The sequence below is a fragment of the Mus caroli genome, chromosome 3 (assembly GCF_900094665.2).
Source record: "Mus caroli chromosome 3, CAROLI_EIJ_v1.1, whole genome shotgun sequence".
In the NCBI taxonomy this organism is placed as follows: domain Eukaryota; kingdom Metazoa; phylum Chordata; class Mammalia; order Rodentia; family Muridae; genus Mus; species Mus caroli.
Genome location: NC_034572.1, coordinates 98,816,998 through 98,832,994, shown reverse-complemented (window position 1 = coordinate 98,832,994; position 15,997 = coordinate 98,816,998). Strand labels below are relative to the sequence as shown.

Here is a 15,997-nt window from a genome sequence, read left to right as displayed (position 1 = left end):
TAGGTTAGACATCCGCTAGATTTAATCCGCTAGAATTTGCCCATTATGACGAGGGTGGGCGAGGCAGCCTCCTCGCGCTCAGTTCGGGGTGAGCCAGCCAGAATGGAGAATTATAGAGCTGATGACTTCAGAGCGAAACATCCTCTTGGGTGTGAAGGGTTTGGTGTGACAACACTTCGGGTTAGGGCTGCAGAATTGAGAGCAGAGAGAACTGGTGCTAATCGCGGTGCTAACCAGGCCAGGCAGCCGACTACCAGGCACCTGAAGGCACTATTCTCTCTAAAGGTCACCTCCACGTTCGAAAGAACAATTGTCATTTCCATCCCACTTTCTCAGAACCGTACCTCCATATTTAGACGTCTGCTGGCCAGTTAGTAAGGTTAACGACATAGTAAATAAATACGATTATTGAGGGCTTGCTCCACACTGGGCCCTCTATAAGGCACGGTCTAGTTGTTAGGTCACTACACAAAACGATGCAAGGTAAGCTACACCCATTTTACAGATGAAGTAGGAGTAGACAGTCTCCTGTTCTTTTACTAGACTTGCCTTAAGATTCACGCAGTCACTTAGAGATTCATACCCATGTCAGAACCTGCTACAGATACTAGCTTCTCTGGACTAGGAAAAAGGCCCGGAGGGGAGCGGGACTCCTAAATTCCCACCCTGAGGTTGCAAGCAGAAAAGCGATGCTGAGCAAGTTCTCTGGCTACCGCCAGGGGGAGACAAAGGCCAGGTCAAAAGCGTGTGTGGGTCGCAGGAAAGCCCACTAGGATTCACACAGAGCTGTTTTTCTCTGTCTTCTCTCTAGGGAAGGATTACTGACCCGATTCAGAAAGAATTCTGTCCTTATACTTGGGCTTAGAGAGTTGATCACTATCCACTCCATCTATCCCCAACACACAGTTTAACATAAGTCAAGGCCCTTCCTTGAGGGAACCACAGACTCCCTGCTCTTAGCTGAGACTCCACCTCAAGGCACCCAGCTGGGTGCATCCTGTTCATATATATCCTGGGCTAACCTGTGCCACCTTTCTCGACCGCTTCTAAATAAAAATTCCACAGTGGTCATTCAAAGTACACACTTGCTGTAATTAGGTCTGTGTTTGGGGGTAGGGGAAGGTCAGGGCAGAGAAAAATGAAATCACCAGGGTAGAGGTGGGGAGGACTGATAAAATCAGACTCAAAGGCAGCCAGGGACAAAGAACATGCATACTGCCACTATGAGCGTTTTCTTCCTGTTTGAGAAAAACTGAAGCCAACTGTCTAATAATGGCATAAATGTCAGTGGGAAGCCAAAGACTGGAGAGAAAAAAAAATAAGCTTTAGTTTTATTATTCAGTGTTTCTGGGTCAGTTTATCTATCACCTTTCGGCATCACCCAGCTTCTGGGCTCTTCACAGCATCCACAGTGTGACTGCAAAGATGGGCCACGCCACAGAACTGGGGTCTATTGGCCCCTGGACTCTAGTACCAGATAATGGAGAGGAATGCTAGCTGCTCCCCTGAACTCTGGAACCACTCTGGCTCCCATCCATAACCAAACTCTAGGGCTCTCATGCATTTGAACCCCTCTCCTATTCCTAGACCATCAGACCTCTTCAGTCATTCCCGGCCCTCTCCCTGAGGCAGTAGAGAGTGAGAGCAAGGAGGAAGAAGGCAGGAAAAGTTGGTGAGATGCTTGCCCTGCTGGGAGCTGAATGACACTCCTCCATTACAGAGGAGAAGTGGGGGGGGGGGCATTCTCAGAACAAACATGGTGGCACACATCTATAATCTTAGGAGGCAGAGGTAGAGACAGGATGAGCACAAGTAGGTGGCTAACCTGAGTACATAGTAAATTCCAGGCTAGCTGAGGCTACCTAATGAGACTTGGTCTTAAAGAGGTAGGGGGAATGGCTTAGCAGGCAAAAGTGCTTACTGCCAAGCCTGATGACCTGAATTCGATTCTCAGCACCCTGGAAAGAGAGAACCAGAGAGAGGGAGCACCCTGTCCCGGGCTGTGTGCTCAGGATCCAGAAGCAGGGTCCTTCTTTGTTTCCCCCACACCTCCCTTACTCTAACAGGTACATACACCTCTCCTGGGAAGAGGTAGAGTCACAGCACACTTCTACCCTCAAGTGTTTAGTGAGCCCAAAACATGAAGCTGTCGTATTTTTGTTGTTGGGACTATTGACTGTCTTTCTGATGAAGATACTAGAAACCTCAGATTTGGTTTCCAAGGTGAGAGTCACACCCATTATCCACAGGACCATTCACACCTTGTGAAGCCTTGCAGCCTGGTTCTCCACCGCGGTACTACCCTTGGTCCTCCCACGCAGGAGGGCAGCACTTCTGTGCTGGAAGTATATTTTTTAAATATTTATTTATTTATTTTATGTAGATGTGTACACTGTAGCTGTACAGATGGTTGTGAGCCATCATGTGGTGGCTGAGCCATCTCTCCAGCCCGTTGGAAGTATTTACTATCCCTCCTGGGTGGCAGCCGGGAACCCCTGTGGTAAAACAAACAAACAAACAAAACAAACAAACAAACAAACATAACAACTATGCAACTTGAGAATCTTCCAATTGGGAAGCACCTTAAATAACACTTGACTGTACTAACAAAGAACTGGATTTTATACACACACACACACACACACACACACACACACACACACACACACACCACCTCTTTTTCTCTGTCTTTCCTTTGAAGGTATGGTCTGGCTAAGTAGCCACTAGCTGGTCTGGAACCTTGTGTAAACCATACAGACCAAACTTCCTCAAACTCTCAGGCAGCCTTACCTTCCCATCTCCCATCCCCTGCTGTGCTTTTCTTTCTTTCTTTGGGTTTAGGAGGTTGTTCCGCTTGGTTTGGGTTTTATTGTTTGTATGTTTGTTTGTTTGTTTGTTTGTTTTAGATAGGGTCTCACACTTATCTCCTGCCTTTGTCTCCCAAATCCTGGGATTACAGGTGTGAAACCCTGTACGTGGTCTGAAGAACTGAACTGTAAGATTTAATGAGCTCGGATTTAAATAACAGCCTACTGCTGGTCTAGATGAATACTACTCCCAGATGCAACGCCCATCCCCATCCCAAAATACAACCTACCTCCCTGAACTACTAGACTAGGGGCCACATTCCTGAAAGTTTTAGTGACATGCTATAATTGATGTGTTTTGCTCAAGGAACTGTCCCTGAAAAGAGAGTCGGTGGGCTTCTAGTCCTGACTTGCTCTGCGCCACAAGAGGCCGCTGCGGGCCAGCTGTGCCCAGGTTCCCCGCAGAGCACCCCCCACACAGTTTCGAAGAAGCCGGCCGTGCCCGCAAGGGCTGGAGTAGCGGGAACGACTCCCAGTCTAGCGGCTGCGCGCTCCTCAACCTGCAGACCGAAAGCTCGGGAGGACCCGGCCTAGCCCAGCAGAACTGGTGGGTGCTGAACCAGAGCATCTAGGTGCTCTAAACCGGAGACTCCAGCTTAGCCAGAGCCCCTGCTCTCCTCGGGCGCAACAACTTTGACGATCTATCGCGGACAGAGCTCAAAACCAGACAACACCTAAGCTGGCCACTCCCGCGAAGAGCCCGATTTGGAGAGTCTAGATGCCAAGCTCAGAAGCAGCGAGGACCTCAGGCCAGAAAGTTGAACCCGGGCCACTGCTGTGGAGCAGGTGGGTACCAGGAGTAAGAATAAATGCTAGAGGGAACAGAAGTAAGCAAAAACAAGATTTAAGGTTCTTGTTGACCTCTTGTTGCTATGAAGGCTGCTCTCCCAGCCTCATCTTAGCCTGAATTGAGGATTGGGGAAACAGCTCAAGGAAACTGAGGCAGACTATGGATGCTGACAAACAAATCCTAGAAACTCCCTTCTCCTGTACCTTTTGAGGAGGGAATGAATAGAACGTCAGAGAGCCCAAGTCTCCCGTCTTCCCCAGGTTCTCTGAGCACTGGAATACCTAGGAGAAATGTGTACGTTGGATCAGACACTGTTAGAACTCAACCAGAAATAGGATGTCCCCAAGAAAAGAACAAATGGCATTTGCAATGGTCAAAATGAGGGCTCCTGACATAGCCTGAGAAAGAAGACTTATGAGACAGGAGGTTCATCTAGAAGTGTGGGGACACACCCATGCCCAGGGGACTGGCCCCACACACCTTCCACCCCCACCTGCATTCCCCTCGCTAGGCCCTCCCTCAGATCACCAGCAATGTGCTTCAGTTTGACTTCTCACTGGGGACTGAACGAGGAAAGACCTTTGGCAGAGAGTGGAGAAGTTCTGTGGGCTGTGCATGGAAGCAGAGACCTGTTGCCCTGCAAGGCTAGCCCTCTGAGGTGGGGCTGAGACACAGCAGCAGAATTAAGCCAGTTTCAGAAGAGTCCAGGAAGCAAGGCTCAGGATGGGTTGGTTAGAGGTGGAGGGAGAGACAGAACTGGGAGACCTGGGGCTTCTTCCCCAGCGGTCTCTTCTGGGACAAAGCTGGCAGATTCCACCCCCTTCTCTGACCCTAGCTCTATCCCAAAACCAGAAAGATGACAGCACTGATTCTTAGACCCTCCCACCCCTGCTTCACTCCTAGGAAAAAGAAAGCCCATTCACTCTCTCAGGGTCACTGCCCCCACTGATCTCTATAGTCTGAGGGAGGAGGGTAGGGGAGCAAGGACAGATTCCCAGAGCAGAAATGACTGCCTTTGCCTTGAGACAGCCTAAGCTGGAGTTCCTTAGTGTCCCTCCCGTTCTCTTACTCTCTTCCAAGCTTCCTCTTAGCCCCTCCAGGGGTCTGGTCTCTCTCCATTCTGAACAACCTCCACATTGTTCATCAGATGGAACAAGTCTGAGACCAGCAGATGAACAGGCAGAGAGAGGCCTGAAGACCCCAGGAACGGTAAGTGAGACATCTGGAGATGAGAATTGAGGAGAAGACTGCCCCTCCAAGGGAGCAGCTGTATCCTTCTTTTTGGCCCCTGGTATTCCTAGAACTGTGCTGTCAATTGCTGGGGACAGTGACCAGGCTAACCCGTGGCCTCCTGGGGCTCTTCCTGTCCCCTTCTGTGGCTACTTTCTCTCAACTTTTTGTTGCTACTTTTCGGGTTGCCCTCTGGTTCTTACCCACTCCTGGTACAGATGTTGGAGGTCTTGCTTGGTTCATAGAAGACAGGAGGAAGAGAAAGCGTCAGGCAGGCTTCTGGGTCCTGACCCATGACCCTGGCCTTGGGCAAGGCTTTCAATTTCTAATGGGGGAGGAGGTGATGTTCCTTCCTTCTTCCCTTCCTTCCTTCCATTTATTTGTTTATTTATTTATTTATTCTTTTTCACGTGTGTGCATGACATGCGTGCATGTCTGCATCCACATGAAAGCCAGAGGAGGCTTATTTGACAGAGACACCCTGCTCTCTGTCACTTGCTACCTTGCTCCGCCTTGGTGGGGTCTTTGTCTTTCACTTACTCTAGCTCTAGGCTATCCAGCAATCTAGCAATCTTCTTACGTAGTCTAGCTTTTTATATCTGTGATGGTGTTCTCACACTTGCCCTTACTCACTGAGCCATCCCCCTCAGCTCTGTGCTTTGTGTTTGTGTTTGTGTGTGTGTGTGTTTGTTTGTTTGAGACAGGGTCTTCCTATAGAGCCCTGGCTAGACTTGGAACTCACTATGTAGATCAGGCTGTCCTCAAACTTTCAATGATCCGTCTGCTGTGGCGTCTAGAGTGCTAGGAATACGTTTGCCATCATAACAAGCCTTCATTCCTTTCTGTTAAAAATTTAAATTGTGTTTAGATTGAATTGTACTGCTAGTCCGGTCCCATGATCTGAAACTTAAACACATAAAAGAAAGACATTGGGGAAATAAGCCATCTTCTTACAACTTGTGTGTGTTTGTTTGTTTGTTTGTTTTTGTTTTGGTTTGGTTTGGTTTGGTTTTGGTTTTTCGAGACAGGGTTTCTCTGTATAGCCCTGGCTGTCCTGGAGCTCACTCTGTAGACCAGGCTGGCCTCGAACTCAGAAATCCGCCTGCTCTGCCTCCCAAGTGCTGGGATTAAAGGCGTGCACCACCACGCCTGGCTTATTTACGACGTCTAGCCAAGCAAAAAGTTTCCTTTCTCAATGGCAAACAGAGCAGGTATGTGCATATTAAGCAACACACATACACACTCTCGCCCTCACACACACTTGTTGCTTTTTTTTCCATCTATACAGGACGACTGGTTTCTCAGTAAAGTCTCTGTTTGTGTCCTTACAAAATTCCTCGATGGCTTTGGTTTTCTCTCTGTTCTGTTCTGCTCTGTGTTCCCAGCAGCCATCTGGAGGGAACTGCATTTTCAAGTTCTCCATGGTGTACTCAGCCCCTCCCTCTACTGATGGCTGTTCAGGTTGTATCCAGACTTTTGGAGCTTTATTTACAAATGATCATAGCAATCTCTCGTGCAGCGGGATATCACCAAGAGCCCACAAATGAAGTGTTCCGCTCAAGAGCTCAAAGAGTGGGAGTCGGGCGTCATTGTCCAGTCCATGGCACAGCCCTTAATTTACTCTGCGAGATCTCTGAAATGTCTCCTCCACAGGCTCTGCCTTCCTGTTCCTTGATCCCTCTCTGTCAGTCATCGTATCCTACAGTGACATCCCGCCCCACCGAAAGCTACCTGGAGACAAGGTCTGTACCCTGCCTAACCTTGGGCATAGAGAAGGGGCTGAGTCCAGGAGCAGAGGGAGTATCTGCTTCGAGCTGAGTAGGGTGTATACTTCTCTCCACAGACCGATGGAGAGACCCACCAGCAACTGGAGTGCAGGCAGCTGGGTGCTTGCACTGTGCCTTGCCTGGCTGTGGACATGTCTGGCCTCTGCTTCCTTGCAGCCTCCAACATCTGCAGGTTTGGGAAAGGTGGTGAGACGAGGGAAGGGGTTTTTACAGGATGCCTGGAGAGCAAGAAGGCACTCCAGCCCATCCCACAAAGCAGGCAGATCTCTGGGGCAGAGTAAAATCTGCAGATGTGACTCCTCCAGTCATTACCCAGGAAACTGTCCTCTTCCCTTCCGCAGTCTAGAGAAGGCCTGGGAAGACCCATTGGCACCATCTCTTCCAAGGGGAAGGTGTTCTGCAGTGAGGCCCTCGGGCGGAGGCTTAAGTCTAGTCTCCTGGCCTAATTCTGGGGTTTTCCTTCTGGGATGGCTAAAGCCTCTGTAAGCGGATGATCCTCCCCCACGCATTGTAAGCTCTGGGGCCCTTGCCCTCACCCCGAGAAAGTGGAAGGTGGGGGCTGGTGTGGGACTCCAGCTTTCAAAGAGTCATGAACGGTGTGTGCTGAAGGTCTGATCCCAGCCTTCACCTCTATGCTAGAAAACACTGCCGCTGAGCCGTAGTCCCAGCGCTGGGTTTCTCTTAAATGACTTTTCCATGAGCAAGGAGGAGGGGGTTGAGGGCCTGCAGCAGGGTAGGAGAGAGGGAGGAGGGTAGGGTTGGAGACCTGGCTCTCCTGAGCTTGTAATTGCTGGCTGCCTCAGTCCTAGTGAAGCAGGGCACCTGCGAGGTGATTGCTGCTCATCGCTGCTGCAACCGGAACCGCATTGAGGAGCGCTCCCAGACGGTCAAATGCTCCTGCCTGTCTGGCCAGGTGGCTGGCACCACCAGAGCAAAGCCCTCCTGTGTGGACGGTGAGTGAGAGGCCAGGCCCTGGGCAGAGCAGAGATAAGAAAGTCCACTTAGGCCTCACCATCTGCTGAGGGTCTAGTTTCATAGCTATCTTAAGGCTGACCTTATCTCTCTCAAGTGGCGAAGAGGGCAGACATGGCCCGCCCTGTGTCATAGAGGAAGAAAGCTCTTGTTACAGGCCATGTACATACCTGCCACCTGGCCCATTCCCTCAAGCCAGCTCCTCTGGCTGAACACTCCTCGAGGGAGGTCCTCTTCCACACGTCTGTTATTCTCTACCTGCTCCGTGAGGAACATGGGATCCCTGATATCGCACACCCACTCTCCTTCCTTTCTGTACACACTGTGTTCTCACGCTCTGGTGGCATCCAGATCGTCACCATGCCTGTGCTCACTAGCTCCCATGCCAGCCTGTGCATGTCTGGATGTGGCTTGGCTACTAGCTCATATACCCTAAAGAGGGCACTGAAGATGGTACCTCTGTGCGAACAACAGCTGCCCCTAGCTTGATGCCTTCCTCCCCCTTTGGTGTGATGCAGTGATGAAGTTGCCTGGGATAGACCCCAGTCCACAGCCTGTGTACAGTGCTGCCTCCTTGGACAGCCCAGAGTAGGGGGAGCCCGGTGGTAATCAGCGCCTGCGGTTGGTGGGAAGGAAGCTAGACCTCATTCACAGACCAGCTATGACCGGTGCTGTGCTCCCAGACCTTAGAGCCACACCTGCCTCCTGCCCCACAGCCTCCATCGTCCTGCAGAAGTGGTGGTGTCAGATGGAGCCCTGCCTGCTGGGGGAGGAGTGTAAGGTGCTCCCGGACCTGTCAGGGTGGAGCTGCAGCAGTGGACACAAGGTCAAAACCACCAAGGTATTGAGACGGGTGGCTCACCCTCCCCTCCTGCTCCTCCCTCACCCAGGGTAGCACAGGGGCCGAACCCTGGAGGGCCAGGCACTGCTACTGGTGATGGCAGCATGCATGCTTGCCTTGACTTTCTCCTCTTCGATTTCCATGGGTTCACCCCTAGAAAATATCAGGCCTTTTAAAACAAAATGGAGCAGGGCACAGAGGCACACATCTGTAATCCTAGCACTCAGGAACAAGATCAGGAGTTCAAAGTTAGCCTGGGCTACATAATACCTGTATCCAAAAATACAAAACCAAAACCAAAACCAAAACAAAACAAAACAGGAAAAAAAAAAACCCTAAGGGGGAAAAATGTAGAGAACTGAGAAAATTACCTAGATCAACCAGGGATCAATTTATCCTTCTCTCTGAATTCCAGAAATTGTAACCTCTCTGCCTGCCACCTCACCACAGACTGTCCCCTGTCCCCTACACTCCTACCCCTTCCCCTCCCACTTCCTGCCTGCCCTCCCCTAGTCGGATTGCTCTGTCCTCGGTGACAGCACCTAAGAAGATTATTATCGTCACAGCTTGCCGCCTGCCCCACAAAACAAGGGGTAATTAAAATTTTATCAAACTCTTTAGCGGTTCCACAGTGCCCTGGCTAATTAGTTGTATGTCATTGCCACCATCACCTGTGCAAGTGAGTGACATTTCCAGGCAAGCCAAGGCAGTGTCCCCGCCACCAGCCCCACTACACACAGCAAGCAGGTTAACTAACAGAAGCAAAACCACTTCTGGGGTTCTGAGGAAAATGGAGGTTTTTCACAGAACACACAACACTGGGAACTTCAGCAGGAAAAGGTTTGGGGGCTGGAGTGGTAGCTCAGTGGTTAGGAGCACTTTTTGCTTTTACAGAAGACCCAGGTTCAATTTCCAGCACCTCCATGGTAGCTTAGTACTCTCTGTAACACAGTCCTAAAGGATCCAATACCCTCTTATGGCCTCCTTGGGCACCACACATGTGGTGCACAGATGTTCATGCAGACACAGTACTAATATACATAAAACTTAAAATGTGGGGAGGGAGCAGTTGGCTGACTAAAAGGCAGGGCAGCCCGTCTGTAGGCAGTAAAGGGGGACAGCCATTCTGAGAATGTTTATTAAGACTTGCAATGTGAGACCTATCACAGAGCCAGGGGCATTTGGCATACTGTTACAGGCCTGAAAGGCAGATCACTGCCTTTGCAATCCGTGTAGTGACTCAGAAGCAAACGGCAGTGAGGTTTGCCTGACGGGTGCCAGCATGAATCACCAGGCCACAGGTGCTCAGCTTGGGTGGTGTTAGGAGACTGGCAGCGGTGACCTCTTGGTGACTCGCCTATGCTGGGGCTCTCTGGCATGCGACAATGGCCGGTTCCCTGTTGCTTTCTCAAACCTTCCCCTACCTGACGATTTGCTTTCTAGGTCACGCGGTAACTCTCGGAGGTCATGGCTTAGGCAGGACAGCCTTGACTGAGCTCGAGACTGAAGAAAGGCCTCCGGTCACCAGACAGCAGATAAGAGGACTCACTTACCTGGACATGTGCCCATGTCAAGTGTAACATAGACCTGCCAGGGCCCTGGGCAGCACTCTGTTCAGCTAAAATGCTTGGATCTTTGGCCACACACTTGAGAGACCTGTGCTCTCCTATGAACAAAGTCAACACACAAACCTATCCTTAAGGAATATCTTGTCAAGTTAAGGAGTGGATGACAGGCAATTTCAACAGTTTAAAGTGTTTGGTACCGTGGCTTCTGAGTGACCTGCAGTGGGTGTGGTGGGGTGGGGCAGATGGAATTTACACAGATCTTCTTCAGCCACCCGATCCCAGGATACAAAGTTATGAGGGCCACATCAGTACCTTCCCATCTTGGCCTTCCCATCAAACCTGCATCCCCAGCAAGATGCTAAGATGTGAGAGGAAAACACTGCCCCCTGGTGCCAAACCCGTGGGATCTCTTTTGGACAGCACTGGAAAGTAGAATGAAGGGCTTCTTCGGCACACCTCTGCAGAGACAGGGCGGGGCACACATCCTTTGCTGTCCATGGATGGACAGGACCTCAGTCAGAATCACCCCTCCACCTTGAACTTCGGGTGTTTGGTTGCTGTTTTAAAGGACGAGGAAACCGAGTCACAGAGGATGAGATGGTTTTGCCCAGGATCTCACAGCTTGGGCTTCCAAAAACACGGATGTTAGGATTCCAGCCTAGGCCTTCCGTGGCAGTTTTATCTAGACAGTGAGACCCAGCAAACACTGTCTGGATAGCACCAACGTGATTCTTGGGAGATGGGACTTTGACCACTGGCATTTTGGTTGAGGCCACTGATCTCCCATCCAACAAACAAACAAACCAAAACCAAAAAAAAAAAAAAAACCAAAAAAACAAAACCCAAACACCCTAGAATATACACACACACAGCAGAGTGGAGCTACTTCTCAGGCCCGGTGACAGCCCAGAGGTCACTCAGCCCAGTGGCAGCAGAAGCAGTGTGAGCAGTTAGGTATCCCATCACCCACTCTGCTGCTTCTCAGCCAGCCCCCTACATAGGTACCTGCCAGAGGGCAGAGGGGCAGGCCAGAGGACTTCATAACCAGGCTGGCCTCCCAGATGGCTTGGGAGTAGCAAGCTGGCTTACTTTTATCACCAAGACCTTAAGTGTTAGAGTGAGTGTTAGAGACCAGCCTGGATGATGGTTCCCTGAGAAGGTAAATCAGCCGTAGTTTACACTGGAATCTTGGTGCCCTTCTCTTTGCCTGTGTCCCAATGCATTTGACTAAGACTCTCATATCACCCCATCCCACCTCAGGGCATGTTTTGGGTTTTGCAAAATGAGATGAACAGTAACGTTATCTTTCAAAGGCAGGCCTCTGTCAGTCTCTGCTTGTAGCACGGTCACAGGCCAGGGTCACCAAGGGTCAATGGCAGTCATGGTCTCCTTCAGTACTGAGGAGTGGAGGCCAGAGGGTGTGTTAAGTCTCTGTGACATATTCTTTGTTTTGTTGTTTTGCTTCTTTTTGTTTTTAAAAACATTACAGACTTGTCAATGCCGTCTTTAGCTCTAGGGAGGGAAGGAACACATTGTTGCCCATGTCAGGTCTGTGACCCTTCCCAGGGGACGTTGAAGGCCTGGGATGGCCTCCCAGCCTCTTGGCTCACCCTCTGTACCATGGAAACCTGAGCGCAGGGCTGGGGCTGGGGCTGGGTTTGTTTTCCTCCTGATGCTCAGAGAGAGATGTGTGAGTGAATTATTTAGGTTACGGCTTCAGCAGAACCAGGCAGTGAAAGCCTGCTTTCCTGGAGGCCAGAAGGTAGGTTCTGTCAGTGGGTGTAGAGAGCTCCATGGACTCTGCTCACTCTGTTCTGGACACTGTCACCCAACAGTCAGCTCCCCTGCTGTACCCCACCTGTGTTGTCCACACGAACTGGGTTAAAGTGGAGAGTCTAGAGATGATGCGTCACAAGCTCCTGAGAGCTGCCAGCCTCCTCCAGCCCCCACCTGCCTCAGTGTCCTGATTCTGCACCTTCCCTGACCCCCACTAAAGTTGCTTATTCCCTGTTAAGTCTTCCGAGTCTCCCTCCCTGCCTCCTGACCTAGCCATGCATTTAGTGGGTGAACTCTGAGCTGAGTGGATGTCTGTAGATTTCCAGGGAAGCCCCACACAAAAAGCTCTGGCAAAGAAAAGATCCAGACCCCCACCTCCAACTCCGCCCCCCAAAATTTGTATCCAGCTGAATCCAAACCTGTGTAGGTTTTGTAGCTATGCAAAGAACAGTCTAGACATAAATGGAGGGTTTTTTTGGTTTGGTTTTTTGGGGGTTTTTTGGAGCATAGGGGTTCCTGCAGGCGTTTGACTTCCTCCGCCCTTCTTGGCGAGAACATCTCATCATCTGAGGTTTGCCGGGACCCCATCCCTTGAGCTATGCGGGCTCTAGGAAAGCCAGCAACTACTAAATCATGTGACTGATTTCTGCTAACCTCCTGGCAGTTGTACTGAGTCTGTGAGTAACATCCTGATTAATGATCCCAGACAGCTCTACAACATCAACTTGCACATTGAGACGACAGCTCCCTAAATCCAGAATTATAGTTGCAAGAGGGTTTAGAAGCCAGCTCTTTGATTTGCCAGCCTGGGAGAGGGTAGCTCAGAAAGGTTAAGTAATTTGCCCGAAGTCACACAGCAAGCTGGTGGCATGTCCTTGCTCAGTGACTCAGCATAGAGTTCTTTCCACTATTGTACATCCCATTGTACCCCAGAGCAGATGAGAACTTGGAAGGAGAACAGGGTTCTTAACTGTGAGAGTCTCATTCTGGAATTGCCCAACACTGTGAGAGCAAGGGCCAGAGGGAAGAACAACAGGAAACACGTAGTGATCATATACACATAGGGAAGCATGAAGGGGACCAAGTCAGAATTTCCAACTACAGAGCCAAACCGAACAGGACTAATGCCACACGAAGGAGAACTGGTGCCTGTCCTTTCCTGAGGAGGCAACATGGAGTGTTGTCAGTCCTTGGCAAACTCGGTGTGGGGGTGCATGCCTATATCCCAGGTACTCAGGAAGCAAGCAGGAGGATGGCAAGATGGAGGCCAGGCTGGACCTAACAGAGACCCTGTCAAAAGAGGAACAACAATAACAACAGAAAAAGAATGGAAACCCTTGCAGAACCTTGACGCTGTCTTGATCACCCCAGGTTCTTTTTGTCCTATGCAGGGGATTGCAAACTAAAGCATACAGGTTACTTTTTTTTTTTTTTTACAAATAAAGTTTTATTGAAACATGCTATTCTTACTATTGCCTGTGACTATTTTTGTGCTATGAGAGCATATTTGAGTCATTGTGAACACACCACATGACTCTGGAAACCTAAATAAGTCTGTGGAAACTCTTGCCAGTCTTTGCAACAGTGTTTTACTGTAGCCTTCTGAGTGTGAACACTGCCGACCTGGAAATCGATGGCTGCATTGGACTCCAGTATTTGGGGAGGGTTTTGTTTTGTTTTGTTTTGTTTTGTTTGACCCTGTGCTTGTGTCCCCTTAAATCCTTTCCATTGCCTCTTGTGATGTCTAACAACAACAACAAACACAGACGTGCTGTCTAAGATGGAGTCTGAGAGTAAGACGCAGAGCAGACAGACACTTCTCAGATACTTCCCAGTCCACGTGAATTCAGTTGCTCTTTTCCATGTTCATGCAACTACAATTTTTGAACTTCAGGAAGATAACTGCATGGGCACCCTCGGGTAAAGATGGGACTGTGCATGCATGTGAGTGGCTGTCTGTGGGTTTTAGCATCACCATGCCCCGAAGCAAGGATGATATTCAGAATGCACAGAAACCAGTTCAACTGCAATACTAAGGAAGCAGATGGCAGGACCAGGGTGCGCTGGCTGCTCACAGCCCAGGACACAGCGTACATCCCACCTCTACCTATGTGGCTGAGATGGGGCCGGTTCCTTTTCATCTCTCCCAGTGTGAGTCCTTGATGTCCTTGGGGTGTGATTTGTCACCAAGTGTGAGTGTGGGGTAGGCACAGGCCCACCAGCTGCTGTATGGTGGCTGTAAATGTATTTGGAGTCGATGAATGGCTGAACATGCAGAGAAGCAGAGAACAACTTCCCAAACCACTCTCCAGGCCCTGGATTACCTTTATCCTCTTCTTTGCCCTCAAAGCCATTATCATCAAAACTGTTCTTGTGGTCTGACATGACACACCCCACAGTGCCCCAACCTAGCACCCCAGTCCTTCCTAAGCACAGACTGGAAGACAGAACAGCTCTGATTTAAGTGTTGGGTTTCTTGTTTGTTTGTTTCTAAGACAGGGTTTCTCTGTGTAGCCCTGACTGTCCTGGAACTCACTCTATGCACCAGGTTGGCCTTACACTCAGAGGTCAGCCTGCCTCTGCTTCTTGAGTGCTGGGATTAAAGGTGTATGCCACCATTGTTTTTTGTTTTTTTTTTTGTTTGTTTTTGTTTTTGTTTTTGTTTTTTTTTGCTAACATTTTGTTTTTTTCTTTGTCATGTTTTTCAAGACAAGGTTTCTCTGTCCAGTCCTGGCTGTCCTGGACTTACTTTGTAGACCAGGCTGACTTTGAACTCGCAGAGATCTGCTTGCCTCTGCCTCCCAAGTGCGGGGATTAATCTTTCAGAAACTCCAGGTCTGTCTCCAGATGTGGAGGACATATACTTCCATCAGCTTCCTTCTGAGCTCAGGACTTAGGGATATAGCTTTTTCTGATCCTCTGTCTTCCTGAAGTCAGACCCTTATTCTCCCAGTTTCTTCATAAATTGCTGCTATAGGTACCAGAGAGATGCTCCGTGTTTAAGAGCACTGGCTGTGCTTCCAGAGGACCTGGATTCGATTCCCAATACCCACAAGGTGGCTTATAACCAGCTAGCTGTAACTCCAGTTCCAAAGGATGGGGTATAGCGCCCTCTTCTGGCCTTTCCAGGCACTGCATGCATAGTACACAATGCACAGATATGTTCAGACAAAACACCCATATATACAAAAAAATAGTAACACATGTTGCTGTGATTTGTTCCCTTCAAGACTCACATTTGGAAGTGGGCCTTTTGAAGGTGACTAGCCTGTTAAGAGGGGTTACCACCTTTGTCCTGGGCACAGCTTTCGGTGGCCATCTTAAACATGTCCCCTTGTCCTTCCCCTCCTGAGACTCTCACCAGATGATAGGAAGATTCAGGCTCAGTGCTCTTGGACTTTCCAGCTTCCAGAGTAAGGGCATCCTACGGCGTCTAAGCCTGCAGCCAGTGACCTAGCAAATATTTGTTGTTTTGTTTTGTTGTTTGAAATAGGGTCTCTCTGCATAGCCCAGGTTGGCCTGGAACTCACTGTCTAGCCCAGGTTGGCTTTGAACTTTTAGCAATCCTGCTGCCTCTTTTTTCCAAAGGCGTGGGATTGCTGAATGCATCATATCTGGTTTCTAATGCTAATTCTTGATACCTGTTAGGAAAGATTACTAGAAACAGCTTGCTTGCTGGTAAGCCCAGCTGTGCACCTTCACACACACATACCACCCCCACCACTCTCCACTCTTCACCCCTCCCACCCACATCAACCCCACCACCCCCACCAACCCCACCCCTAAAGGCTTTACCTTTAATACAGGTCAGGCCATCCTTCTAAATGGACCAGGCAAATAGGATGTATCAAGTGCTCAACATACGCGGGCAACACACAGGCATCCAGATAGTGGGAAATACGTTCTGTAGAAATTTAGGAGCTTCTCACCCTGAAAGACTCGTTGGAGGGGCCAGTGTTATCCAATTGTCCAGGGTACATTCAAATATCACTCTAAGGCAGAAAACAATGTGCAGCCGGTGGAAAAGACAAGTGTTTCTCTTTGGGATTTGGGACTGGGTCTCCTATATAGCCCCCTCCCACTTACACACTGGCCTTGCATTTTGGGGAATTTTCTTGTCTCTCTTCTGAGTGCTAGGATTGTGGGTATGTGTAAGTGATGGTATA

The 15,997-nt window shown here is 49.7% G+C and overlaps 1 protein-coding gene across 1 annotated transcript; it reads left to right on the top strand.

The window, feature by feature from the left end:
- The first annotated feature begins 3,316 nt into the window (after nt 1-3,316).
- Nucleotides 3,317-10,158, top strand: Tafa3 (TAFA chemokine like family member 3). The gene is made up of 7 exons (XM_021158946.2): nt 3,317-3,653; nt 4,738-4,866; nt 6,541-6,629; nt 6,731-6,846; nt 7,478-7,627; nt 8,363-8,487; nt 9,931-10,158. Exons 4-7 carry the CDS (start codon nt 6,735-6,737, stop codon nt 9,940-9,942), a joined length of 399 nt encoding a protein of 132 aa, XP_021014605.1. The 5' UTR covers nt 3,317-3,653; nt 4,738-4,866; nt 6,541-6,629; nt 6,731-6,734; the 3' UTR covers nt 9,943-10,158.
- Nucleotides 10,159-15,997: the final 5,839 nt, after the last annotated feature.

Excerpts from the sequence above, each read along its gene's own strand:
- Tafa3 (XM_021158946.2), top strand. The coding sequence starts at position 6,735 with ATGGAGAGACCCACCAGCAACTGGAGTGCAGGCAGCTGGGTGCTTGCA. Across the intron at positions 6,847-7,477 it reads GCAGCCTCCAACATCTGCAG|TCCTAGTGAAGCAGGGCACC; the intron begins GTTTGGGAAAGG and ends TGGCTGCCTCAG. Across the intron at positions 7,628-8,362 it reads AAAGCCCTCCTGTGTGGACG|CCTCCATCGTCCTGCAGAAG; the intron begins GTGAGTGAGAGG and ends CCTGCCCCACAG.